Below are 26,747 nucleotides of genomic sequence, written 5' to 3'. Positions count from 1 at the left end.
CATGCAAAAATCTGCCCTTATTAATTCTTTATTTACTTTTAAGTTGTACATACTTTATTTGTATTCCACCCATTGCTGAAGGCTCTGGGATAGCTCAATTTCTGGATCCTGGTTTTCAAATCACTGAACTGTAGTGATCCCATTATAATTCATACATTTCTGGAAGTAATATTTACATCTTTACACTTGATCACACCTGTTTAGCAACTGTTAAATAGCGTGGATAGTTAAGGTGAGCACTAATATTGAGGACAGATTTCCAAGACAAATCCTTACAGATCTCTATCATTTGGCACCACATAGACGTCTGTTTACTGACTTCTGATTAAGACTTTTGTATCAGTTAACAGCCAGCTTCTCCATTTACTTGCAGTTTGGAGATTAGGTTGCGCTGGTTGAAACCATTTGGAAGGCTATTTAAATGAATTCTAAACACAGTAAGAGACTTCTACCAGATGACTATTGAAATCAATTATATGGATTACTTGACATCAGTGGCTTACAGCTCCTTTTTGTCTTTTGTCTTTGGGTTGATCCTTGGTAGAGAGAAAGTTCTTGACCATTCTATGACATTTTAAAGGAATTTAGCCAGGGTGGGGGGGATATTTTTTTTCTCAGTTTTTGTTACATTGCTCATTTACTTTAGAGTTTGTTTATTTGTTCAGTCCTTGCAACTGAGGATAGGGTGCAATTAGGAAATATTTATACCAGTTCAGTATTCTGTGCTTTAATTATATTACACATTTGTCCTTTTTCCTAAAGTACTTCTCACATTCTGTATAGCTGTATAATGGTATGTCAGAAATACATATTATGAATCTCACTATCTTGACTAGCATTAATATAAAAAAAATTAAGTGAGCAAATCTTTATGATCCAGAGAGTCTAGGATGTTTTTTGGGCCTTGGCATCATGATTCCTACTGAGACTGGGAAACATGATGGAGAAAACCAATTATAAGCAGTTCTAGTTAGAATTTGGAGACATATCTAGAGAATAAAACACTTTTGAGCTGTATCCTGTATTGAAGATAGTGTAGGAAGCTGAGGGGATTTGCAATATTGTTTTGGAGGATCTGATACAAGTTAACAGTTTTGTTCCCAGTTGTAGGACCTACTATGCTCTGAAAGGATATGCATGAAGAAAAGAAATTTGAAAGACACATTTCCAGCACTTTGTTATCTAAAGCTGCAATCATTTATTCAGTTACTTGGAAGTAAGTTCCACTGCATTCAGTGAGACTTTCTTCTGAGTAGACATGTAAAAGATTGCATTGTCCCTTGTGTGGTACTGTATTAGCCTTGTTCACAGGGGACTTCAAAGTGCATGGCAAATTGCAATGGAGAATCTCCTGGCAAGAAGAGCATAAGAAATTCTGTTAGTCAGAACTGGAGGGGAACAGTGAGAAGGAAGGGGACTGGATAGACGGCACTGTTTGAAATTCAGTTCAGGCTGGAGGGATATCTTTTGTAATTACCCAATCCTTGTGCCTTAGGAAAGCTCCAGGTGTGGCCATTTAAAGGATTTCAAATGCTGACTCAGGCTTTGCTGCCTGTTTCCCGTTGCTGTCCTTGAGATGCACTGGTATGGCCAGTCTGGGTGCCAGGCCTCAGAATGTAGCAAAGTCTGGAGATGACGCCAGCCTGGCGCCATACTCTGCCCAGCCCTGGCTGGCAGGGAGGCATCCCTGGCCCAGATGCACCTGCAGGGGCAGGTTTCTCCAGGGTGGAACGTGCCTGTGTAGAGTGAGGCTGGGCTGGAGTTCTGGTGAGATGGATCCTCCTCCACAGAGAGGTTTGACATACCCAGTGGCTTCACTCAGCACTTTGCAAGCTGAGGAGCCTCCCAGGGAATGAGGTCTGATGCCTTGTTCCGTTTGGTCTTGATCAAAACCCCTGAGTGACTCTGTCCAATAGCTGCTGCTTGATTTGCCAGCAGATACCATAAGCAGAGGTCCGGGGTCTTGTTACAGGCATCCCTTCAATAGGAATGTGCTTCCCTCTCCCCTACGTTACACTGCCTGGAAATGCTTCTGAATTTCAGCCTGCCTTAATATTTGTAAAAAAAATAAACCTCATATGTTTAAATAACTGACCTGGTTCACACATCATACTGAGGCATGGATTGTTTAAAATTACTGGATCCCTAACATAGGGCCCCCTCTGCTCCATTGTGTTATACTTTCATTTTAGATAAAATTATAAAGGAGGATGGTATAGTGCCAAGAAACATTACAAGATCACCAGTGTCCAGAATTATCTATTTGTAAGAATGCTCTTGGAATTCCACATAGCCCTCTCAAGCATTCCTACAAAATAAAGATTACAGATGAGTAGGGGAAAAAAGACAGAGTAGGGATTGATAGTATCCTGGACAGCTAGACAAAGCATCAAGAGTAGCCTTATCAGTTTGCTTCTTATTTAAGTTAGATTTTTTATGACTAGCCATGTCTACTATGGCACCTTTGAAAAACAGTGACCTTCCCCACCTCCCAGGAGCCATTTTATTTGCATGCTCAGTCCATGATCTCAAAATGTGGAATGTGCCCATTGGCTCCAAAAAAAAATGGGCCCTGCTTAGCTTTTCCATAACACACATTGATTACATTATCTAAGTCACTAAATCCAAGGTGGGCAATTTAGGAGGGGTCAGGGACTGCAACTCAGCTTCCAGTCCTGGAGGGCCACAAAAAGCAATCTGGTTAGTGATACAATTAGGAGTGGCAAAACGTTATTTTTAAAGATAGGAAAAGGAGTGGGAAGCCTCTGGATGGCAAACCATAATCATTCCCACTGTTAAAACCTCCCAAAACCATTTTTAAGTGAAATAATGCTGCCTGAAATTGGCAGTTTTGCTATAGAATTTCAGCAGTATGATCTCAAGGGTCAGGGGAAGCATAAGTTCTTCATATCTGCACTAAACCATAATAGTGCTTTACAAATTACAGAAGTTGGGTTCACACAACATGCCTAAACCAAAATCAAACGAACCACACTATGGTTTAGGATGATGTGTGACTCTGGAGTGACTGAATTGATATTCTCTTCCCTCTATTCTTGGCAACTCCTGTTGTTTGGCCAAAATTACTTTTTTGAGGTAACTGTATGTATGTCATCATGTTTGGCTTGAAATCAGCTTGGTTTATGGATCATTGATTATTGGAAGGTCATCCCTTTTTTAATGCAGATTGGCTTTTAGCTAAATTACTGATAAGTTTGCCTAGAGTCCTTGCAGTTGGTAAAATGAGTGTAATCTTTATATTCAGCTCAGGCAGCTGAACACATTGGGCCAGCCCAACTGCAGGCATGTGGGAATATATAGTATTCTCTGCTAACCCATTTATATACCATACATATATACAAACAGTATCAGTTTATTCACACAGCTTTCTCCCACTTAGTGCTTTCTCGATGAGTTGGAACTGCAATTACTAACACATCTGTAATTCCCAGATTGGGGAAGACTACAATAACATCATGAAGTTGTTCTTTTCAGCTTTCTAAGAATTCTCTGCATAGCTATGCAAACTTGTGCTTCTCTGTGTATTCATGTTTACCTGTTTCATCTCTAGTCCACTCTGATAGTTTTATGAGTAATTAAGATGACTAGTCATGGTTGATATCTAGGATGACAGGGCTGCAGTATATTGCTCAGGTTTAGTATGTGATCACCATATTGACTCTTTTCCTTTTCCAGACAGCAATAAAACTATTAAACCAGGCTTCCTCTTCTTCTTGGAGGGAGAAGATTATGAACCTGGAACCATGTACTCAAATATGGAACAAGTCTGTCCTTTGAAGATTGCTCCATTGCCATCTTTACAGCAGGAAGAAAACAAATGGCTGGAAGCTATAAAGCTGAATTGTTCCATCTTTTAGAGTGCTTTAAGTGATACATACAATGTAGTTGTTATTGATCATTTTCCTAGTAATCATAAATGCTGGAAATTTAGAAACACTTTAAAAAACACAAATATCCCATCTATTTAAGAAAAAGATACATCAGGTATAAATGTGCAGGAAAACAGTGATGAGGTTAAATTCTGGCAGCTGTGGCTGTAATTTAACTATGGATTCTGTCCTACAGTATATGCAGCAACTCACTGAAACCACTTCAGGGTTAAGCAATATGGAGGAAAGGGGACACTAAGGATTGGACAGATTCTCAGTTTGACTTTGGGAGAGTTTCCTATTTTCTTTGCCTCTGAAATATTCCAATCTCAGCTCTTCTCTTGCCTCCTCTCACCCTCTGCAGCAATTCAAGTTTTGCTCTTCCCCATTAAACCCCCCAAACAGCCTTTTAGACTCTTACCTGTACATCTTTCATGCTTTGTAATGGCTTGACAGCCTAAAGTAGAGAGCCAATTGTCATATTGTCTATCAATGTTGATCTACAAGAGTATTTTTATAAAATTTAGGCTGTGCTGCTCTGCCTGACCTTCTGTTACCTGTCCCTTCTAATAAAGAGTCCTACCAGGTCTTGGTTTTTATGATAATCTGGAGATTGGTGGAGACCCAGTTTGCTTATCTGAGACTGTTCCACTGGGAGCTTCATGTGCACGTTCGATTTGGAAAGGGCAGCTCAGGGCTGTTGGCTCAAAATGCTCTGCATTAGCACAGTTGATCCCCTTGTAACTCATTCATCCATGTATAGGTGCCAACTGTGTCCTTCCACACTGCCGTGTTCAAGTTTAGAGGAAGTTGCTACATTCCTCACTTGCTCTGACATTTCATCTAGAACTGTACAGAGTTGAGTGTCTGTCTGCCTGGCCCCACTTGCAGTTTACTAACACAGTCATGCCCTAACAATACCAGTCTTCCACTTGATCCCACAACATTGTCTTTAGGCCTTTCCTTACTTGAAATAATTCAACCAGTTGAAATGCTACCCACCTGTCTCTAATTGGTGGATAGCATAACTTGGTAGAAAACTATATTAGCATGAAATGGCTGCCCTATTGCCGAGCCCATTCTTGCTTCTGTTGCCTCTGTTTCCAATTACTGCAGTCACTTGTGTTTCCTTCAGGGTAATGGGTGAAAAAGCCTAACATTTACACACCATGAAGCTGCACTTGGGCAGTGTCAGCATTAGGGGGAAAATGCTGCTTTAGGATTGTCTCATGTATGTGCTGGAGATAAGAAGATGGGCCCACAGTGGAAAAAAAAGTTGACAGAGTATGTTTGTGGCATGGTTTGTTGCAAGTGTGGAAAGACCTTTCATCTCAATCCCAGCTTATGAGTGAAACAGCCTTAAGTTGTCATTAAGTGCACTAGACTTAATGTAACAGTTTCCCTTTAACTGGACAATCTTACTAAAGTATATAAAATCTGTAGTATCTTACACTCATTATCTTGGAGAGAATGTCAGTTGACCTGTTGAGGGTACGACCAGAGACATGTTTTAGAAGTGTTAGGAGGTGTCACACATGGTAATCGTCCAGTCTCTGCTATAGCTACTAGGCTCCAGCCTTTGCCCTCCATTGGCCATTTTGTTTTCTAAGTTCTTTCCATTCTGTTATCTCTCTGCTTCCCTTTCTTTTTGATGCTAACTTTTCTCCAGGCTTCCAGCAACAGAAAAGAGAGGAGAGCCCCACTATCCTATTTGGAGAAGAAGAGGGTTGTATTTTTGCCATCTCACTTTAATAGTATTCTGAAACATGTTTTATCCGAAGATGCAGCAACCCCTCTTTTCCTCATTGCAGTGTCCAAAAAAATAAGGATGGATACTGAAGTGGGCTTTTGTTGTGTTTGTGCCAGTTTTCTTGCATCTGTCAATTCCACCCACTTCCCTCTTCTCCCCACAAAACAGGAGAAGGGTTGCCCAGCATTTAGTCAGTTTCACTTCTCCTGCTCAAAGGACCAAGCTAGTTGAACAATCATAGCAGAGTCTGCTTCTCTCCTTTGTTGGGCTATTTCTGCCCTGGTGTTTGCCCATTTGGTTTTTTTTTTAATTCCATATTGTTTTAACTTGAAAGATACCCAAAATGGGTATGTGGAAAGGGCCGGCCAAACCAGCATAGGGAAGACAGGCAGAATCATGAAGTGAGACCCACCCCATTCCTGCTGTAGTTGGAGGTTTTCCACACAGGGTGGTGGCTTGCTGAAAGGGGATGGCGAGAAAACCAGTAAGCTTTGAGTATAATGATTGGCACATTCATAAATATAAGGACAACACCATTCAGCAGAAGAAACGAAGTAGGGATTGGCAATGGAAACAGCAAATGTTATGCTGAGTTTGTGCCAATTCTCATTCATAGACAATATCACACTTTACTGCTATGTCACAATCAGTGTTTATCATTTCTAAGTTCCAAGCTGGGATTCTCGGCATATGTTTGCCACATTATAAATAAAAACACCTGTGTGTCTCTTTCCTACTGAAACCAGTTCCTACTCTCTACTGCTATGCAGCTGTTTGCCAACAGTCTTGTTCAATCTTTCCTAAAGCGGGTTAACTTCCATTACTTAATTTTAAAAACGATTGAAAGATGTAATGCTTAATCACACTGGGTTTAACTAAAAATACTGAACTAGAGTCTTTAAAATAGGCAAATCTTTCACATTAAAGGATCTTTTGTGTACCATCTATGGAGTAAATATGTCTACTCTAAATTAAAGCAGAACTGTTTAATGTGCCATTATGTAAGTGGGCACTTACAGTGGATATACACATAAAGAGTAAATAAGAGAGAGACAAGTTCTTAGCACTGATGCTACATTTGGCAAAATGGTTGTCTTATCCTATAGCCACTCATTCTGAGAGGGGAAGGGAAAATCCCCTTAACAGAAATTCAGGAAATAGTCTGTTAACTGAGTAATGGCTTCCCAGTGTAGGGTTTATAAGCTGCGCTAGGAAGCTGCAATTGGATGTTGCTGTTTGCTATATTTTATGCTCTTATCATGGCAAGAAATGCAGGATAATTGTGGACCCAGGTAGCTATGATTCAATGGAAGGAGTGGGGGGCACTGAATATAGCTATCTATGTGTATTCCGCCCTTGCCAACATGGGGGAACTTTCTCCCATAATATCTGGAGATAATGTAAAGTTCCAGAACCAATAAGACCCCTATCCATGATCATAAGGGTACTCTCTTCCTAACCATCTTCCCCAACCATGATTCTGTATTTTTTTTAATGTTCTGTCAACCTGTTTTCACCAGCAGATACATTTGTCTATGCTCCACCGGTGTATCTTGTTTTCTGCCCAATCCTACAGTTCCTGACTCAGCTACTCTGACATGAATATAGGATGGATCTGTAAATAGCAGAAGCAATGGTTTCTTTTCCTGTTGCTTTTTTGAGTCTCAGTTTATTAATAGCTTAGTTATTTCCCTTATTGTCACAATAAAATCAAATATATATGAGAGAGCCAGTGTGGCATAGTGGTTAAGGTGATGGATTTGCACTGGAAAGGCCACAGAAGCTCACTGAGTTTGACCAATCATACTCTCTCAGCCCAACTTACTTATAGGGTGATGGTTGTGGGGAAAAATGGAAGGAAGGAGAACTGTGTGCACTGCCTTGAGTTCCTGAATCAAAAGGCAGGATACAAAACTAACACATACACATACAGGTTGAGAGTATTTCTGCCATTTGGCAGGCAGCCCTTGCATTATTTGAAGTTAGAGTCCAAGACTTTGTGTTCATAGAGAGTATTTTTTATAACCTCACTTTTAAAAGATGAGTTATTATCATACAATAGCTATTAAGTAATCGTTGTAGAAGATCTGTGAAACTAAATGCAGGGCATAAAGTGAATGAACAAACTACTAAATAGAAATGCCATGGCATAAATAATGGAAATATTATAAATTTTACCACCTACTAAATATTAAACCTGGAAGCTAAATATCAGAAGGGCACTAGCTGTGATATTCAGAGCAGGTTATCCTGCAAACTGCAAATGATGTGTGCTTTTGTTAGCTATTGCCTTCCTGTACCATTGGGAAATGTTTTAATTTCTCTCTTTCTTGATACCTGCTTGCCTTTTGGAGTAGGACAACTGCCCCTGTCCTGCCATTTCCCCTTCCTCTTTGGGAGAATTCAGTGGGGGTGGAGATGGGTATTATATTTAGTGCTTCCTATCCAGTGATCCCAAAGGGCTTTCCACTGATGGGGAAGCTGAGGCCACAGTGGGGAAGTGAATCATTCAGCTTTACATGCTGAATCAGTAAGAGACCCAGGAATAGAACTTCAGAGTCCTGACTGCAAACTCCTCCCAAACCTAGACAGCCTCATCCCCTTATCAGAGGACATAATAACCAGAATTGCTTTAATCCATGTGCAAACCTTTCCTTTTCATGTTTACTTTATTTTCAGAGAAGACTTGTGTTGCTAACGTAAATATGCTTGAGGTTACTGAAGGCTCTGGTCCTGTGCGCAGCTACCTAACATGGGATTCATCTGAATACAGTGCTGGTGTTCATACAACATGCATCCTCATGCTTCACGTTGCTCAACGCAGGTTTCTAGGTTTGCACTGAGCCATAAACTATTTCCATGGGCTGGATTCACACAGCACACATTGTGGACTACGCAAATACAGCCAGTGGGGCTTACCTCCTAGTAAACGACATACAATTGCATTATTTCATTCAGAGAAAAAACACAATAATCTGGAGTTCAAATAGGGGATCCATACTGGAGTAAATGCTGCTTAATTCAGAGGAAGGTTTTAGGAAAGGGATGAGTAGTATGTGGCCTACTGATCCCTTTAACTCTTTCCAAGAAGTGGGATTTGCAATCACATAGTTATCCCCATACAAGAATCCCAATAATTTATTTAATTACCATACTTTGTTCTTTAAGCTAAAGCCCTTAGGTATTCTAAAGGTTCTGTGGAATCTATATCATGGCAGAAATTACAGAACAATCAAGTACTGGTTTGTGAAAATCAATTCACCTAGTTAGTAACTTATTTTTGTTGAAACAGACAGTTAATCACAGTTTATATCATGCATCATTTATAAGACAGAAGTGTCATTCAACATATACTGAAGTGTATGTCCTATTAACTTTAATTACTTTAGCTAGAAGTCTTATGGAAGAACATTTTAGCAATACACTAAAGGCCAGATTAGCACACACAGCTGACTAGGAAATCTTTCAGTTACTGTTATGCTCATATTGTATACCGTCCAGCTTCACTAAAGGAGAAAACATTGCAAGTAGTTTTTAATAGGATATTAATTGTGATTTTTAAAAGAAAGTTGATAAGAACAATTTCTAACTCAGAAGTAGTGGTACTTTTTTTTTTAGACAAATGCATGCACTCTAATGTTAGTGATGAACCAAAAAAAAAGGGGAGAGAAGTTATTTCTGAGAATTGTGCTCTTGAAAACCTGAAACATAGCCAGAACAACAACCAGTGTTGCTTGGAAAGCTGCCACAAACCAAATATCCTCAGATCTATGTTGTTTCACAGCCACCTACAATTAATCATTTTAATAGTGCTTCCTTTTGCCTGTATTGATTGCACATTCAGATTGACAGTTCTAGCACATTCATGTGGTGCTTGGATGTATGAAAAGCAAAACTGTTGCAAATCTAGTCTCCAAGGTAGTATTTGCATGATATATGTACTAGCTTCAGCTAATGCATACTTTTTCAGTTGAGGTTTCAGGCTCATTGTTTCTGTCAAACCCAGAATCGTCACCATTCTGGATCTTAACCCAGATATGTTAACAATTAAGATAATCCATTATACTGGTAGTTTTGGGTCTGAATACCACAATGAATCTGAAACATCAGTTAAAGCATTGCACATTGTAGGATAAAAATGGAGCTATACACAAGTTTGCTAAGAAATGTATATAAATGAGTATGTCATGCAAATACAACCCAAGAATGCATAATATAAAACAAGGATAAATCATTATGCTTCTCTATCATTCACTGACATTGTTCCCCAAATACTCAATTTCAAAAACACCAAGAAAGCAGTTGATGAAATTGTACCATCTTTCCTGGTCCAGCCATTGTCCTTTATATGTCAAAAGGTTCTTAGGAGTTTTAGGGCCAGACTGGAAGCACCAAAGACTGGGGTTGGGATCTAGATAGAAGAGCAATCAAAGACTAGAGTTTGGCTCACAATATCAAGCCATTTTGTGACTTCCTTTTTTTGCATGTTGTTTAATCCAGCCATTTTGATTTGTTCATTAAACCAGGGAAAATCATGGTTGAGTGCAGTGTGTGAACCTAGTGTTCAGGATATAAAAGTCACTTCAGGCCTAGCAAAGTCAAGGGATTCTGAGTTCCATTTTCTGGCAGTCAGCAAGGGGCCTCCATAGTGGACCAGCCAATCCTATTATAAACTGCATAAACAATTTTTTGTTGCTCCGTAGTCAAGAGAGAGTTTTTCTTTGGTTCCAGCTTTTCTGAATTCTTACCTTACCTTCCACTGTTACGGTTATCCCTACGTTTTAAGTATTTTCACAGATAGGACTGTATTCTTGACTTAAATTTGTGATTGGACTAGTAATTCTACCTCTGTCTGGGCTTCTTCCTCATAATTGTAGGTTGGGGATGCTATGGGTCCTGTCAGCCAAGGAATGTCGGTTGGCAGGGGCTAGAAGGCGTGCCTTCTCTGCCGTAGCGCCTGCCCTCTGGAACATTCTCCCTCCAGAGATTAGGATGTCCCCATCCCTATTGGCCTTTCATAAGGCCGTGAAGACCTGGTTATGTGCCTGGGTCTGGGGCCCTGAATGTGTGAATGGTCCCATTTCTTGGTTCTATTAACATCCATACATTGTTTATTTGGCAACCATATATATTTATTTTGTGTTTTTAATTGTTTTTAATTATTTTAACTGTTTTATGTTTTTTATGATTGTAAGCCGCCCAGAGTCACTTGTTGAGATGGGTGGCTATAGAAATAAAATAAAATAAAATAAAATTCTATTTTTTTTACTACTGTTTTACTGTTTTACTATTTCTATCCCAGTCTTAACTGATGGAATATGAAATTCCCAGTCTATGTACTATGTAAAAACTGTGGCTGAGCTCATACATGTGCTAATCCATTGTTTATGGAATAAAATACAGTCACTAGAGTTCATACAGTACACTCACTCATAAGTTGCCAAGAGCATGCCAATATAGAAATACAGTAAATAAACAAATCATAGTTTACATACCATAAATGGCTGAGTTCACAAACAAGCTAAGTCAAACAAAACACATTATGACCATAGTTAATGTGTGAATACACTCATTATAAAATGCATTGACCAGTATATACTTTAGTTCTCGACTTCTCCCTTCCCCCTTATCCCTACCCCAAATTATCATAGTACATGGATGTATGTACTTTGCTCCAAGACTTTGCTTCCTTCATTGTTCTAAAATTGTAGAACACTTTTTTATTCTGTGCTTTACATGACAAATAACAACTAAAAACAACACAACAATCCTTGAAAATAAGCATAACGTAAAATCAAAACCACAGATTGACATTCCTGCTTGCTTTTTATTATACTTTTCAAATCAGGAAGGTTTAAAAAAAGTAACTTCATCAACCTTAACATACCTGGGTTGTTTGAAAGCTTCATCGTATTCTACACAAAATGCTATAGGGGCGACCATACTTTTGCATGTCATGAACTGCAATAAATGGAACTCAATTATGAGAAATACTGAAAGGCTAATCAGTATCTAGCACCATGTTGCAAAGGAGAGAAACGTGCACTGCCTTACAAAGCTCATTTGGATACAGCAACTTTTATTGCTAAGCTGCCTCAGTGCAAAATAGTTATTTTGTATATTATGTTCTTTCTCTCTCTCTGCCCCATTATGCAAGCCCCACAAGGCTGGGTACCTTTTAGATGCTTGCCATACAAGGGAGTGTTCCGTGCCGCACCCTAACCTTCACCCTTCTGCCTGATGCCTGGGTTAAGCAGGCAAACAAAGGTAACGATTAAACGGCAACGCCAGAGGCTGGCACTTCCTGCTATGGTACTAGGGAAGAGAACAAAATCTAAGGCTGACTCTCATTCTGATAGAGCCTACAAGGTTTGTTTATCTGGAACACCTCCTTTCATCACTTATATTATGCATTATGTTTGCAACAGCATCTGTGGGGTTGCTTCCCCTTTCCCTCCATTTGGTACCCTCTTTCCTGCATTCTGCATGCTATTTAGTCCCATACAGCTTGTGTTCTATCAGTTCAATAGCCTCTGCACATATTTCAACTGTCTCTTCAAAAAGAATCCAGGGAGAGTGGACGGGAATAGGGTTGTCTCAACATAATCAAATTGCTCCTAAGCCAGGGTGCAATATCAGTTTTCTGCAGAGAGCTGCATTCCTATGAGTGCAGTCTGTTGAGGGCTCTATACAAGAGGTGGATGTAGCCAGAGTCCAAAGTAGGTGGATCCATCTTTTCTCTCTCTCTGTCCTTTCCCTTTCTCTCTCCCATTTGTTAATACAGTAGTTCTTTGACCCAAAAGAAATTGGTATGTCTGACATTAACTTTTGGCTTCTTTGTTTTGTGTTTGGAGGATTTAAACTCAAGTTAATGTGAGTCAAAATTGCTAGTGCTTTAGTCCACAAATGTTTGTCCTATATTAAATATATTTCAGAGAGTCAGTTTGGTGAAGTGGTTAAGGCATCAGGCTAGAAACTGGGAGACCATGAGTTCTTGTCCTGCCTTAGGCACAAAGTCAGCTGGGTAACCTTGGGCCTGTTACTCTCAGCCCTAGGAAGGAGGCAATGGCAAACCACTTCTGAAAAACCTTGCCAAGAAAATTGCAGGGATTTGTCCAGGCAGTCTCTGAGAATGGACACGATTGAATGGGATACAGATATAGATACAGATATATATTCCAAGTTTGCTAGACAAACTTGGGATATATAAAGTAAGCATGTTTAAAGAGTCTTTTATTCATTACTGACTAATAATTACTGGTCCTTACATATCATGGGATGGTATGAAGGCCATTTAAGAAAACTTGATCCCCATCACTTCTGATTTTAGAAATCCAAGTCAAAATTTGCTTGAGTTGAGCTCAACTCCTGGAGACTACATGGACAGCTCATGCAGTTTTCTTGGTAACAATATGGAAGTTGTTTCCTTCTTAGCAACAGTACAGAAGTGTCTCATCCTTCTTTCAGGATACTTTTTCTAATTTTGTCTAGCCAGAACTCCTGATTTCTTGATCAGGTATTAATTAGGTCTGACCCTGCTTTTTTTTTTTTTTTTTAATTATTCAGCCATTCAGTTTCTTCTGACTTTTTGTGACCCAATGGACATAATTTTGCAAGGATTGTTTCCTGCTTTGAGTTTGTATAAGCTTATGTTTGTGAAATTGGTGATAGTGCCTAGCTACTTCGTCTTTGTTGCCTCTTTTTTTGATTGTCTTTACTTTTTCCATGCATTCGGGTCTTCTGCAGTGTCTGTTGCCTTCTTTATATGTCCAAAATATTTAAACATTAGCTTCATGATTAGTGCTTCCAGTGAGCAGTCTGGTTTTACTTCATCTAGTTTTGAATGACTTGTCTTCCTTGTGGTCCAAGGTTATTCTCAACAATTTTCTCCACCACCATAATTCAAAGGCATCAGTTTTTCTTTTTTCTGTCTTTCACATGGTCCAGATTTCACAGGTATCCTTGACAGTAGATACCTTGTTATTGGTGTGTTGTTCCTGCACTTCAATGTTTTGTCTAAATCTGTCATAGTCTTTCTCCCAACCAGGAGATGTCTCTTTATAGGCACTGTTTTAAAAACGTAATACTGTACTGGAGGTTTTGTTTGTTTCTTGCTACTGGACCATGTATCTCTATCAGAGTTTCTCAACCAGGGTTCCGTGGAGCCCTAGGGTTCCACAAGAGGTCACTAGGGGTTCCCTGGGAGATCACGATTTATTTTAAAAATTATTTCAAATTCAGGCAATTTCACATTACAAAGGTAAGTTTCATTCTTTATTTTTAGTTTAAGAACAGTGTTAGTGCATGAAATGGATATAATAATTTTGTCACTTCTGACCTATCTTTGAGCCTGAATGTGCAGGGGTTCACCGAGGCCTGAAAAATATTTCAAGGGTTCCTCCCGGGTCAAAAGGTTGAGAAAGGCTGCTCTATATAGACATGGACATTTATATAGATACATGTTCTGTCCTATTTAAATCTGAAGAAGTTGAGACCATTTTACTCTGTACGAGGATATCTTAATTGCACTGTGTACAAGAATCTTTTTAAAGATTGTTTCTTTCTTACGGCCAGAAGGGAGGCAGGGCATGAGCAAGCATTTCTTCATTACAAACATCTGTTTTTATGTCAGACACCAAAGTAGTAAGTCTCTACCAACAGTACAAATAGTTGGGAATCTTTTAAATTTTGGCTCCATTATGTGTTTTGTATGATCATTTAATTGCAGTTTCTTTAGGAGTGAAATGTTAGGGTGCACTCAGGCAGAGCGTAAGAAAAGTTTGTTTCGAAGTGCCTATGTTAATATCTGGGGAAATGCTATGAAATTATGAATGCCATGTATATCTACATATTTTCCACTCACCTTTTTTATTCACATACAGCTATCTAAACTCAACCTTCTGAATAAATATTCCTTTCACGTCTACATTTCGCTGTTAATGTCACTTTTATTTCTTGTTTCGTGGCTAATAAAGTTACTGAGGGCAAATGTTTGTAATTAAAGCTCATATTTTTTCCTCCTTAGACATCAGATAGACTAAATCTGATATATGATGGTTGGGAGACAAGTTTGTTATTATACTATCTGAGATAATATTTAATAAGTAGTTTTCTCCAAATACTTTTTATTTGGCTATGTGTATACATACATGCACACACACACACATGTATATATATCACGTGTGTGTGTGTATCTATCACATATGTATATTAAAGGCTAAGATAGAGAATATATGTAATACATACTTGTGATTAGTGGAAAAAGACAACCCTCCCAGTATTTAGATACCAGGCTTGAGTCTAACTTTTCACCTTGTACTTCTAGTTGTGGGTGAATAGATTGGATCAGGATTGACACAGCTCTGTATGAACAAGACTCTTTGCTATATGTATTATCTGTCCTCTCCCTCAAAATTATTTTGTGGGTGAAAGCTTTAGCTTAACCCCCTAATTCTTATGCTGTACTATTGCAAGCAATTAAGGTAACGATGCTAATATCCACCCATAGCTATTTTCATCTTTATGACTTTATGTGCATGTAAAAAAATCTGAGCTTTTGTGTACATTACAATTTTTGGCGTGTTTTCTTTTCTCTCTCTGGAATCTGAATGTGGTATGCAGATCTCTCTTAAGTTGTTCATCTGTGTTTATTTTGAATATGGCAGGGTGTAACTTTATGTCTGAGTTATGCCTTCCAGTGGTATTTGTCTGTGGTTTCTGATTTCAGTATATGCATTTGACATGGGATTATTTCTACATATTTTTATGACATTCATACATACCTGTTTGTATCTCAGAGTGTACATTTATTTCTCAATATTCTGGCTGAACCGTTTGTGTCCAGTTAAATTTTCATAATTTATAGAAGCGAGCATTTAGTATCAGAGGTTGGATATAACTGTCATTTGATCTATTATCTTGATAGAGTCTGATTCGTGTTACAAAGTATCTGTTCAGAAGGCATTTCTAGAATCTATGAACTATGTTAATGCACCTATCTTACCTTCACAGAGAATGCGAAACAATTCTTACAAAGAAATGCTTCCCTGATATTTACTAACACTGGAAGCTCTTGGAGCCCTGAAGAATCAGATGGAGGGTTTGGCGCCTAGAGAATGAAACTGTTCTGCCTTCGAATAAATAAAAAAACATACTGATCTGTCACCTTTCTTCCAAGAAATGCTGGCTGCCTTATGGGCGTTATTTACTTTTCTCCTTCTTACAATAACTCTGTGAAGTTGGCAGGCTGAGGGAGGGACGTGCCAAAGATCACACAGGCAACCTAAACCTCTAGGAGGTACTTAATACCAACCTAATGCCCAACCGGCGGCCTATGCGCGACGCCTCTCAGCTCTGTCTGTCCAAAACAGAAAGCCACCCTCCATCTCTGTTATCTCTCCGTTAGAATACCGTACTCTTGCGTAGAAGCAAGCAGCCCTAAATTCACGGAGACTTGTTCCCCAGCGTAAAGAACGTCAAACTCCACCTCTCCCACGTCTCTGCTTCCTGCGCGCCTTTGCTCACACGGCCTCCCCGCGTCCCCGCCGTGGCTGCACCCTTTTCTGCTTTCGCTCCCGGTTTCCCCGCTCTCCCGCCCGTCCCCGTTACTCTGACGCGCGGTCGCCCGCCGCCCCGCGGGCTGTTTACTGGAGCACGAGCTGCCGAGCAATGAGCTCAGTTCCCCTTTCGCGTGCGCCGCGGTGGGCGGAGGTGCTGCGCTCTCCAGCCAATGACGGCGCCCTTCCGCCAGCGCCGCGGGTACTGCCAGGATAAAAGGCGCCGGGAAGCGCACGCTGCAGCCCAGATAACTCACAAGTGGCATCAGCGCGCCGGAGTCTCCCCTTGGCCGGTACGGTACCTGCTCCTTTTGCTTCTCGGGGAGGGCTTGAAGCCGGCACGCTCGTCCCGCGGGCTTGCCTTCTGTGGGGGACAAGCGTGAATCATCCTCGCTAGCCGAGCTTAGTCAGGGCGGGTGGTTGGAGAAGCCGCCGGAAAGACAAGCGTTTCTTCCCCCGCTTCTGTCTCTCTCGCTCTGAAATCTGGAAGTGAAGCTTGGGAGGGAGGCGGAAGCGCGCTCTCCTCGTGTCAGGAGAAGAGCTCGACCCGCGCCCCAGGCAGGCAGATAGAGAAGGCCTTTCCTGTGAGCCCCGAGCCTGCTCGGACGGTCCTAGCCTGGGTATCCACCCCCTCCTCCCAGCGCGCGGCTGATGTGCACGAAGATGGAGCAGCTTCTCTACCCTGACTCCTTTTTCTCCGGCTACAGCCAGGACTACAAGGCGCTGAAGTCGGGCATGGCTTTGAACCTGTCGGCCGACCCCTTCCGCGGCCTGAAGTCCCAGCTCCCCCACCACCTCCGCGGCCAAGAAGACAGCCCGGCTGGCTACTTTCCGGGCCCGCTTCAGCAACAGCCGGCTGAAACGGCGAGCTCCTCGCTTAAGCTGGCTGCTCCGGAGCTGGAGCGCCTTATCGTTCAGAACAGCAACGGCGTGATCACCACCACTCCCACGCCGCCGGGACAGTACTACTATCCGCGGGGAGCCACCGAAGAGCAGGAGGGCTTCGCCGACGGCTTTGTCAAGGCACTGGATGATCTGCACAAGATGAACCACATGCCACCCCCCAATGTCTCGATCGGGGCCGCGGTAGCAGTTTCGTCGGCCAGTAGCGGCTATGGTGCCTCCCTTCCCCAGGAGCCGCCTCCCATCTACACCAACCTGACCAGCTACAACCCCACCGGCTCCCTGAGTACTACGTCCAGCTTCCCCAGTGCCAACCTGAGCTACATGCCACAGCCTCACGGCCTAGCTTTGCCCCACCCCGCGCGGGGCTTCAAAGAGGAACCCCAGACTGTGCCGGATGTGCAAAGCCCGCCCGTGTCTCCTATTAACATGGAAGACCAGGAGCGCATCAAGGTGGAGAGGAAGCGGCTGCGCAACCGTCTGGCCGCCACCAAATGCAGGAAAAGGAAGCTGGAGCGCATCGCTCGGCTGGAGGAGAAGGTGAAGAGCCTAAAGAACGAGAACGCGGGACTGTCTAACACTGCCAGTGCGCTCCGGGACCAGGTAGCGCAGTTGAAGCAGAAAGTAATGAACCACGTGAACAACGGCTGCCAGCTCCTGTTGACCACCAAGATGCAGCAGTCATTCTGATGAGGTGGAGGACCAGGCCGATCGCCGTCGTCTCAGACTTTTTCCGCAGTGAGAAAGAAGTGGAGTTGTCACGCAAAAGTTTACATGGAGCCGGACTGACGCGCCGAGTTCCGAACGCCTCTGTTCCGAAATCCGGGTTCCAAGTTATGTCTTTGACTCAGTCTGGTGGATCCAGAACCCGATATGTGCTGAGTGTGTACAAGTTTTTTATATCTGTCCGTGAGCGTGATTTCGTATGTGTGTATTTAAAAAACGCTTTTTTCTCTTGCTCTCGTGCTGTCGGCTGCATCGCTGGATGGTGCAGCGGAACTGGAGGTACTGGAGACAAAGAGCCCAGAGAACTGGCCTTTTGGTCTTCTTCATGCCAGTAGAGAGAGAAATGGACTTAATTTAATTTATAACTGAAAGAAAAGGGACCAGGACAGAGTTTGTCAGGGAAGTGCCGAATTTCAGCACCTCTTTTCCCCCAAGAGGCCGTTGTGTGGGCAAAAGGGCGAAGAAGGGGAAGGGGGGTTTGTTTACTAGCGCTTTTAATACTTTTGAGTCCTCAAGTTCATCCCCCCCATGACTGTATTTGTGTGTTTTGACTTTTTATTGAAACTATTTAAGTAAACATGTTCGAACTACTTTATCTGTGTGCCTCTTTTCATATGCCACAACTTATCGCCAATTCGTTTGCCTATTAAAAAAACAACTTCATTTTGTGGGTTTCTATACAGGCGTGGACACGGCCCGGGCACTTTCTAACTCTGTACCTCGAGAAGCTATTAAACGCAGAGAGATGGGGAAGATTTAATTTCTGAAACGCCCTGGCGACAGTACCTGGTCATTAACCTTTCCGGTGTATGTTTGTTCTTCCTAATGGACCTGTTAGTATAAACCTAATGAGACCGGCCGTCATGTGCCCGCTGGAATTCACCACGTTTCCTCTTATTTTCTTTCCTTTTCTCAGCCTCCCCGTATGGTATCTTTTCTGTGATCAGCCGGATCTGAGCTCTGCGTGCGCAGCGACGCCGTGCCCGATGCCCCCTCTGCTGCGCGTCATTCTCCCGAGGTTTTCGGAATCGGTTTCCCTTCCCCCTCCCTGTTTGTCCTTTTGATGCAAAGCTCCCAGCTTTGATGCGAAAGCTCTGGTGCTTAGAAAGCCTCAGGGACGGGAAAGGGAGGGGGCGCGCCTAAGGGCCCCAGGGCTTGGCCTCCCACACGCCTAGCTTCACTTCCTTGATCTCGCAAGTTCTGACTTCAGCTCCAGTAGGTGGAGCCTCCGGGGCAAAGGGGGGGGGGGTGGTTCGCGCTGACGCAGGGGAAGATGGCCATATTTGGTCAGTTTCTGCCTCGTGACGTTTTTTCTGGTCAGGCTCCATTCCGGGAACCCCCGCCCACGTTGCCAGGCAAAGGCCCCTGGACTATATCAATTTCCAGCCAAACAAGGAAGGGGGCGACGTTTGGGGGCTGGGAATGTCCCAAGACACCGCAAAGCCACGAACCTCAGCGAACTGGCTGGGGTGGAGCGCGCTTGGCCCGTGGGGGCAACACAGATGCCTGGTTCACACGTTTGTCCTGCGGGGGAATAACACACCAGCTGTCGAAGGGTCGTGGTTGTGGGTTTTCTTCTGCTGTTAGTTTTCCCATAATACTTGCCCTTGCTGGTAATCGCAGCGTGGCCAACCCGAATTATTGTTCCGTAAATCTCGCGGAGTTCGTGCTGGCGGGGAAAGAGAATGCCGCACTCCGCTCCCTTTCAGAAGTGGCCTCTTGCCACTGGAGAGCGCATCCAATGCATATGGGCAGCTTCTACAAACAGAGAGAACCTTAATGATCGATTATATCTGATTTCGATTTTCCTTCAAAAATGAAAAGCTAAGCCAGGCCTACAACAGCCCAGTGATCCTTCATCCAGGAGCTGTGAGGAACTAGCACCTGAGGCTACTCTGGCTCTCAAACCCTAAATGGGTCCCTGGCCACTCCCATGACTAAGCAAGGCATCTCTTCCAGAAGACCTGCTTAGAAGATTCGTTAGTGGTTCTTACCTTACCATTACTCTTGTTTCACTAATATGGTGAAGGATTTCAGAGAAGGGTTTTCTTGCTGTGTATCAGTTCTGTAAAAATCTTTGCTGAGGTTCCATCTCTATTTTGATGCTCCCTCCCAGTGAGTATTGGCCCAAGAGAGAAGACATTGACTGGATTCACCAATTGCTCTAAGCTAGAGTTTATCTAATCATGGCTTGTTGAATAAAACTGACTGGGTTCACATACCACACTAGACACAAATTGTAGCAGATTTCACACAACACATAGAAGTGAACCAAACTGTTTAATGGGTGGGGGAACCAAATCTTTCTGACTAGTTTTATGCATTGTTAAGCCAAGATGTGAATGACCCACAGCAGGCTGGACTCAAACAACATGCTAAGACAAAAGACAAAATCAAACAAACCGCATGAGTTAGTATGTTATATGGTCCAGACCTCTATTTCCACTAATAAGGAATGGTTGGCGCAAACCTGAGATGCCTGTGTGTTTAGAGCCAGTGTGGTTCTAAAGTGTTGGTGTAGCATTGGGGTAATCCAGGTTTAAGTCCGTCCCCAGTTGTGGAAACACTGATTTCGGGCTAATTGTTCTCTTTCAGCCCAGTCTATCTCACAGGGTGGTTGATGTACAGAAAAATGGGAGGAGGGACTGCTATGCATACCACCATGAGCTCCAAGAAGAAAGACAGGATGTAAATTTAATAAAAGTAAATGGAGCAAACTACAGTCCACAGTTTGTGCTGAGCATGATTGGTTTCTTTGCCTCAGAATAGGTTCCTTGTACCTATTGTTTTTGTTCCACTATTTGCTTCCTGATGTCTTTTACTTCAGGGGGTGCATCTTCACTCTTTATTTTATCTTTACTTCAGGGAGTGCATCTGACAGGACACAAGAAGAAATGTGAGGAAGCTTAATAAGTGCATTGTTTTATATAATGGGAACATAGTGGCAGATCTAAACAAGTTGCATCATCACCTCCACCTTTGCTATGCACTATGAACAAGCAATTTTTCTTAAGGGACTTTCAAGACCATATTTTTACTTCTGCGTCTGTAGAGAAAGATGAGCAATGGAGGTATACAAATTAGGAGTCTAGTTTCCCATACAAAATGTATCTAATGCTTTACTTGCAGCTCTGTTGCTTGACTGTCTATCAGTGGTTCACATGTAACGCTAAATTGTCAGGCATTTTGCATGTGTGAGTGGCATGATGTGAACTTACCCATTATGGATATGTCAAAGCTTTCCTGGGTTTGGGGCTACTCTTGATTTTGAGTGGCATGCTGAGAACCATACTCCAAAAATGATAGGTGGGGTCAGAACAAAAACTAATTTTGATTTCACTTAATCTAGGTAAAGGTAAAGGTAAAGGTTTCCCTTGACGTAAAGTCCAGTCGAATCCGACTCTAGGGGGCGGTGCTCATCTCCGTTTCTAAGCCTTGGAGCCGGCGTTGTCATAGACACTTCTGGGTCATGTGGCCAGCATGACGACACAGAACGCCGTTACCTTCCCACCGAAGTGGTACCTATTGATCTACTCACATTTGCATGTTTTCGAACTGCTAGGTGAGCAGGAGCTGGGATTAACAACGGGAGCTCACCCTGCCACGTGGTTTCGAACCGCCGACCTTCCGATCGACAGCTCAGCGGTTTAACCCGCAGCGCCACCGCGTCCCTACTATTCTGTTCCATGAAAATTTGGAGGGTCTTTAATTGCTTATTGTCTTTGCTGATGTTCCTTCTTCCAAAATACTAATTCACTTAATCTAGTGAATATTTAATTAAATATGGTTGCTCTCTAATTGTATATTGAAGTCTTCCCTCTGATCTTATTTTATTGAACAAATTTATACACTGCCCATCTCACTGTATAAGAGTTTCTAAGTGCCTTACAAGTAAAAATATGAAAGATTACAATTTAGTAATAATGTTTAAACACCCTGGGTGGTTGCTAGACACCCTGGGGCATTAGGTTGTGTGCCTCTAGCTTACTGTCATGCACAAACTATGTTGGAAGTAGATGCCCTTTCAGTCATGATTATCCTTGAATTCTGTTCCATGAAAATTTGGAGGGTCTTTAATTGCTTATTGTCTTTGCTGATGTTCCTTCTTCCAAAATACTAAAATTGGGAAGGATACTGTCAATTTGTAAGCACACTTTGACTATCCTTTTCCTTGGTGTCATCAGAATGATGGCCTTTGGTAAGACTATGGCTAGGTCCACACATCACATCAAACTATGGCTTATTTTAACTATGATTTGTCACATCACACTTGGCTGGGTTAAAATGACACTAAGTTAGAAATTATAGCTTAGTAAGATGAATAAATACAGGCTGTATGTCAGAAAAATTGTAGGAAGTGGAGACAGTATAGTGTCCTGGACCATTGCATTTTAGTCCTGGTATCAGCTTCTTTTAGTTTAGCAATTTTGTTCAGCAATAGAATGCCAAGCATTCTATATTTCAGATATGCCCCTGCTAAAAATCCAGCATGTGCTTCCAACTGGACTTGTAAGTGAAGTTGTGGGCGGGCCAAAACAAAGTTACTCATAACAGCAGGATGTGGTATCCAGCTTTTCTTGCCTTAAAAAAATGCTAGTCCACGATTCAGCCACAGATCAAAAGGTCAGTGTGACTCAGAAAAAAGTAAATGGGATGTGGAACCTTAGAGAACATTTATAGTCAGCTAACAGCAAGGGCTGAAGAAAGACAGTGCCATTGGGTTTTTCCTGGACTGGGACTGGTCAAATTCATGTTGGCAATTTGTCCTTTAAAGGTTACTTTAAAAGTGTTCATAAAGGCAACACCGACTTTGCGTATGAGACATAGAGAAAGTGGTTTTGAATTGGGGGAGGACGTGGTTATTTCTCACAGTATAGATGCTGAAGTTGGGGGAAGGAATACTGGCAGCCACTATTCTTGATTTTTATATATAGTTTCTGATTGTACATGATGTGAAACATGTTTCACCAGAAAAAAGAAGAAGAAAATCATGTTATTTATAAAAGCTTGTAAAATAACATGCTAAGAACAACTAGGAACTTTGCTAGATTATTTAGGAATTAAGCAGCAGGTAAAATTTTGTCAAATACATTTTTATTTGTTTATTTTTAATTTTATATTTCTCCTCTTCCTCTTCCTCTTCCTCAAGCCAAGAGGTAATAAATGTGAATATTTGCATTTCAACCATTCTTCTGGGTGTATGAAATTCTGTTAAGCCGAGCTATAATTGGCAGGATTCAGACTTGCTACTGAAGCCATGATTTGCTGAACAAGCTAGAATGAAACATCAACGCAAACATGATATTGTGACTTAGGACAATGCATGAACTCACTAAGTAGCGTGCACCATGCTGTTACTTTTCATTCCTCCTTTTATTGGAAGCAAGGGCTGTGCAGAGAAACCTAGTTAGTAAATACTTTAATAAGCTGAAAGGCAGGGTAGAAATGTAATAACAAATGGGAAATTAGCTTTTGATTTAGGAGCTGTATCTTTACAACTGGTCTCTACAAGAGATGGATCCAACTGAGGATAGCAATGGCATGCTAGGAATACAACAGGTATACAATAGGTGCAAGGATATTTAAAGTCTCCACGAGTCAGAGTTTTGAGGAAGGTCTGTCGAGAAGACAGAAATTGCAGCAGTCAGCTCCTTGAGTCTCCTTTCCAACTGGGGAGAGGGATTGGATTTCAGTAAGGGATAGCTAGGACCAGAGTACCAAATGCCTCCTGTCTACACTGCCTTCTTGGGTTCTTAACTACTTGTTGCTGTCAGCCACAGGAATGCAGCAAGATCCTTGCTAGGCCTTCCTGGAGTTATACGGAGTAACCTGCTGTCCCTGGAAGGACGACAAGCTGATGTGGAATGGAATGTGGCTGCAGTATTTACAGCCCAGCTGAAGAGGAGGCAGTGCCTTGTGCCTGTCCTCATCTATTCCTCCGGGCAAGGGAATCGGGTTGGGAAGAGAGGGCAGGCAGGCAATCTTCCTCTCCTCTCTCATTTAATGTTTAAATGGTTGAGATTGGGCAGGTAAAGTACGGCACTAAGAACACTTTAATGCTCTGACATCATGTCAGTCTTTCCCACATACCATTACACATCATAAGGGTAACTTGAAGTAAAAAGCAAAACAGGTCATCAAGGAACAAGTAGCATAAATATACTGAGGCAAAACTGGAACAGCAAACTTGCAAAACAGGTTGTAACTAACAAAGGATATTGGGGACAACAGAGAAGTGTAAGAAAAATATTAGCAACCAAACTAAATCTGGGGATGGGGCAGTAGTTGTGTTGCTCAGCTCCAAACAAGCAGGAGATCAGATGCACGTGTGTGTGCGTGCCTGTGTTTGTGTAAGGTCAGGATTGCTCAATATGCCGTTCTTTGCAAAGAAGGAAGTTGCCGTGAGACATAGTACTGACAAAAACAAAGATGGTAAAAGGTAGGCTGATGATTCAAAATACTTGGGCAATCTGAACTCATGTTGCTGGATCTTGGTGCTTCAAGACTCTTAAAGGTGATGTGGGGATAATTTCTTAAAGATAAATGTACAGGAGCCAGGCCCTACAGTTCTGTTTGTTTTGATACTTATTTTGATTCTTCAGAGGGCTTAGAATGGAAAGCTACCAGGAAAAGTAAGACAAGCTGAAAACAACCAGTTATAACAGATTGAACCTGGCTGGGAACCTGGCTGGGAACTAGAGGAAGATCAAGGAAAATTTTACCACTCTTCTAGGAAGACACTGGAGCATGGACATCTGGAAAAAAAGAGAACTCCACAATTGTTGGGTATCCTTATAAACAATTCCTTCTCTCTGTGAACTTGAATCATAGATGGTATAGTCAAGAAAATAGTCCTGTCTTGGACACAGTTATACTAACAACTGAAGAGAAGTGCTAAGATGGGCAGTGCTCAAGGCATAACAGAGCTAGAGGTCAATGTTAATACCTTGAACTTTATCCACAAGCTACAGGAAACAGAAGCAGTGGGTATCACAACTCTTTTGCCAGGGTTTTATAAAGTAAAATAAGATTCAAGGAATGACAAGTTTTTTTTAAAAAAATTAGTAAGGTATTAGGACAAGTATTAGGACAAATCAAGCAATTTGACTTTAAGGCCAGAAAGGGAACAGAGCACTTGTTTTGTTTTTTTGAAGGATAGCACCAATTTAGCTTCTGCATTATGATAAACAGCTTAGTCAAAAGGACTCATTTTGATAGGATAACTTATTTTGACGATTGTTACTGAATATCTCCACAACATAATAGCCTTATGAAAAGATTTGAGGAAGAAATACAAAGATGATAGGGAGTGGGTATGCAATTAATATACTAACAAACAGGATCACCTGTGTATTTTCTCATCCAATTGCAAATTACAAAGCAATTGGCAAGGAATACACACATGCAGCAGATTGGGCAGACAAGTGAAGTAAGAACCAGCAAAAAAACAAAGCTAAAATGTAAATGGTGGTAAACCTTGTGCTCTGGGGATTAGACAAGGTGAGACATGCATTTAACTACAGGAAAGTAGATGTAAGCTAAATACTAGGAGTTGGATTGGGGAAAGAGTAGCTCAGCAAGATAATTTACAGAGAAAAATGATAGAATTTCCTCTTGGGAGAGCATACAAGAACAATTTAGACAAACACCCATTCGTCTTTTTTCTTTAAAGGGATAGAATCTCCTACTCAGTGGTAGTTACATCATCTCTTTGGTCCCATCTGTTTCCTTAATTCAGTATACTTGGGAACATATGTAGCTAAAACTCATGACTCCCAGGTTTTGGTTCTCATTTGTTATTTTGCAAAACCTAGGCACAGGGCTGCACAAGGCAAGCACATAATTTAACCAAGGATAAGTAGAATGCAACTGGGTGGAGTGGGTGAGAACATTTTTCCTTGCCCTAAGGAACTCGTTAGACTGTATGTAGAATAAAGCTTTAGAAGAGGGTTTCATTTTCATTTCTACTATATATAGAAACTTGGGGCTTCACCTGTCTGGTATGAGTTCTCAGCAACAGCCTAGGTGAGTGCACTGTGGAGTCCCTGGTGCTCTCTGAGCTTTGTTGTTCTCTTGCAGATGTTTCACTGCCAGACTAGGCAACATCTTCAGTGCGAAGAGGGAGTGGGCCTTGCTCTCTGCACTGTGTGCTTCAAAAAGGTTTAGGACTGAGGCTTTGTAATGCTGTGCTAGGTTGACCTGTTACTTATAATCTGTTATGGTGCAAATATCAGAGTTGTTCATTCTGTCATCCCCAAAGCTAGCCAAGTGTGCTTCCTGCTGGCACACCTAGTAACTAATGTTTGCTTTCACTAGCAGTTTTCCCTAAGCTGGTTCACCTAGATGTATTGAATTTCCCCTTGTAGACAGCCCAACCAGTGTAATGCAACAATACAGTTCATTTGTAGAAATCATTAGAACATCAGATTACGATAAATATTTAAAATTGATTTTTAAAAGCAGAAAGGAACGGTAATATTATATTGGGTCTCTAAAACCATGCACTAATTTTAGTACTGTATGAGCAAACCCATGCATTTTTTAATACACATGATTAAACTGTAACAAAAGTGAAAGACTGTAGCTCAGTGATTCAGCTTATGCTTTCTACACTGAAGATTCTAGGGTCAAAATCATCATCTGGTAGGACTGGGGTAGTCTTCTGGCTGAAAGCTTGGAAAGTTGCCCGTACAGGTCATCTTTGTTTAACAACCACATTTGGGACTGGCAACTCAGTTGTTAAGCAAAGCGGTTACTAAGTGAAACCATGACTGTCCTTATGACCTTCAGCTTTCCTTTGCTTTACAGACCTGCGAAGGTTGGAAATGCAGGTATTGGTCACAAAGTTACTTTTTCATCACCACTAACTGCAAAACGCCACTAAATGAGGCAGTTGCTAAACAAGGACTATCTTTAGTCATT

General features: G+C 41.7%; 1 protein-coding gene and 1 long non-coding RNA gene across 2 annotated transcripts; one reads left to right on the top strand and one right to left on the bottom strand.

Annotated features, from left to right (window-relative positions):
- Window positions 1–1,112: 1,112 nt before the first annotated feature.
- LOC134492309 (uncharacterized) lies at window positions 1,113–16,242 on the bottom strand. Its single transcript, XR_010067424.1, has 2 exons — window positions 16,056–16,242; window positions 1,113–1,351 (listed from the first exon to the last, which is right to left on the bottom strand). It is a non-coding gene; the product is annotated as an uncharacterized LOC134492309 (long non-coding RNA).
- Window positions 16,243–16,456: 214 nt separating this feature from the next.
- On the top strand, window positions 16,457–18,416 carry JUNB (JunB proto-oncogene, AP-1 transcription factor subunit). Its single transcript, XM_063292481.1, has one exon. The coding sequence runs from the start codon at window positions 16,848–16,850 to the stop codon at window positions 17,787–17,789; it is 942 nt and encodes a 313-aa protein (XP_063148551.1). The 5' UTR covers window positions 16,457–16,847; the 3' UTR covers window positions 17,790–18,416.
- The last annotated feature ends 8,331 nt before the right edge of the window (window positions 18,417–26,747 follow it).

This window comes from Candoia aspera, chromosome 2 (assembly GCF_035149785.1).
Source record: "Candoia aspera isolate rCanAsp1 chromosome 2, rCanAsp1.hap2, whole genome shotgun sequence".
Classification (NCBI taxonomy): domain Eukaryota; kingdom Metazoa; phylum Chordata; class Lepidosauria; order Squamata; family Boidae; genus Candoia; species Candoia aspera.
This window is presented reverse-complemented; position numbering and strand designations above follow the sequence as displayed.

What these genes read in the sequence shown, in the direction of transcription:
- JUNB (XM_063292481.1), top strand. Translation starts at nt 16,848, where the DNA reads ATGTGCACGAAGATGGAGCAGCTTCTCTACCCTGACTCCTTTTTCTCC.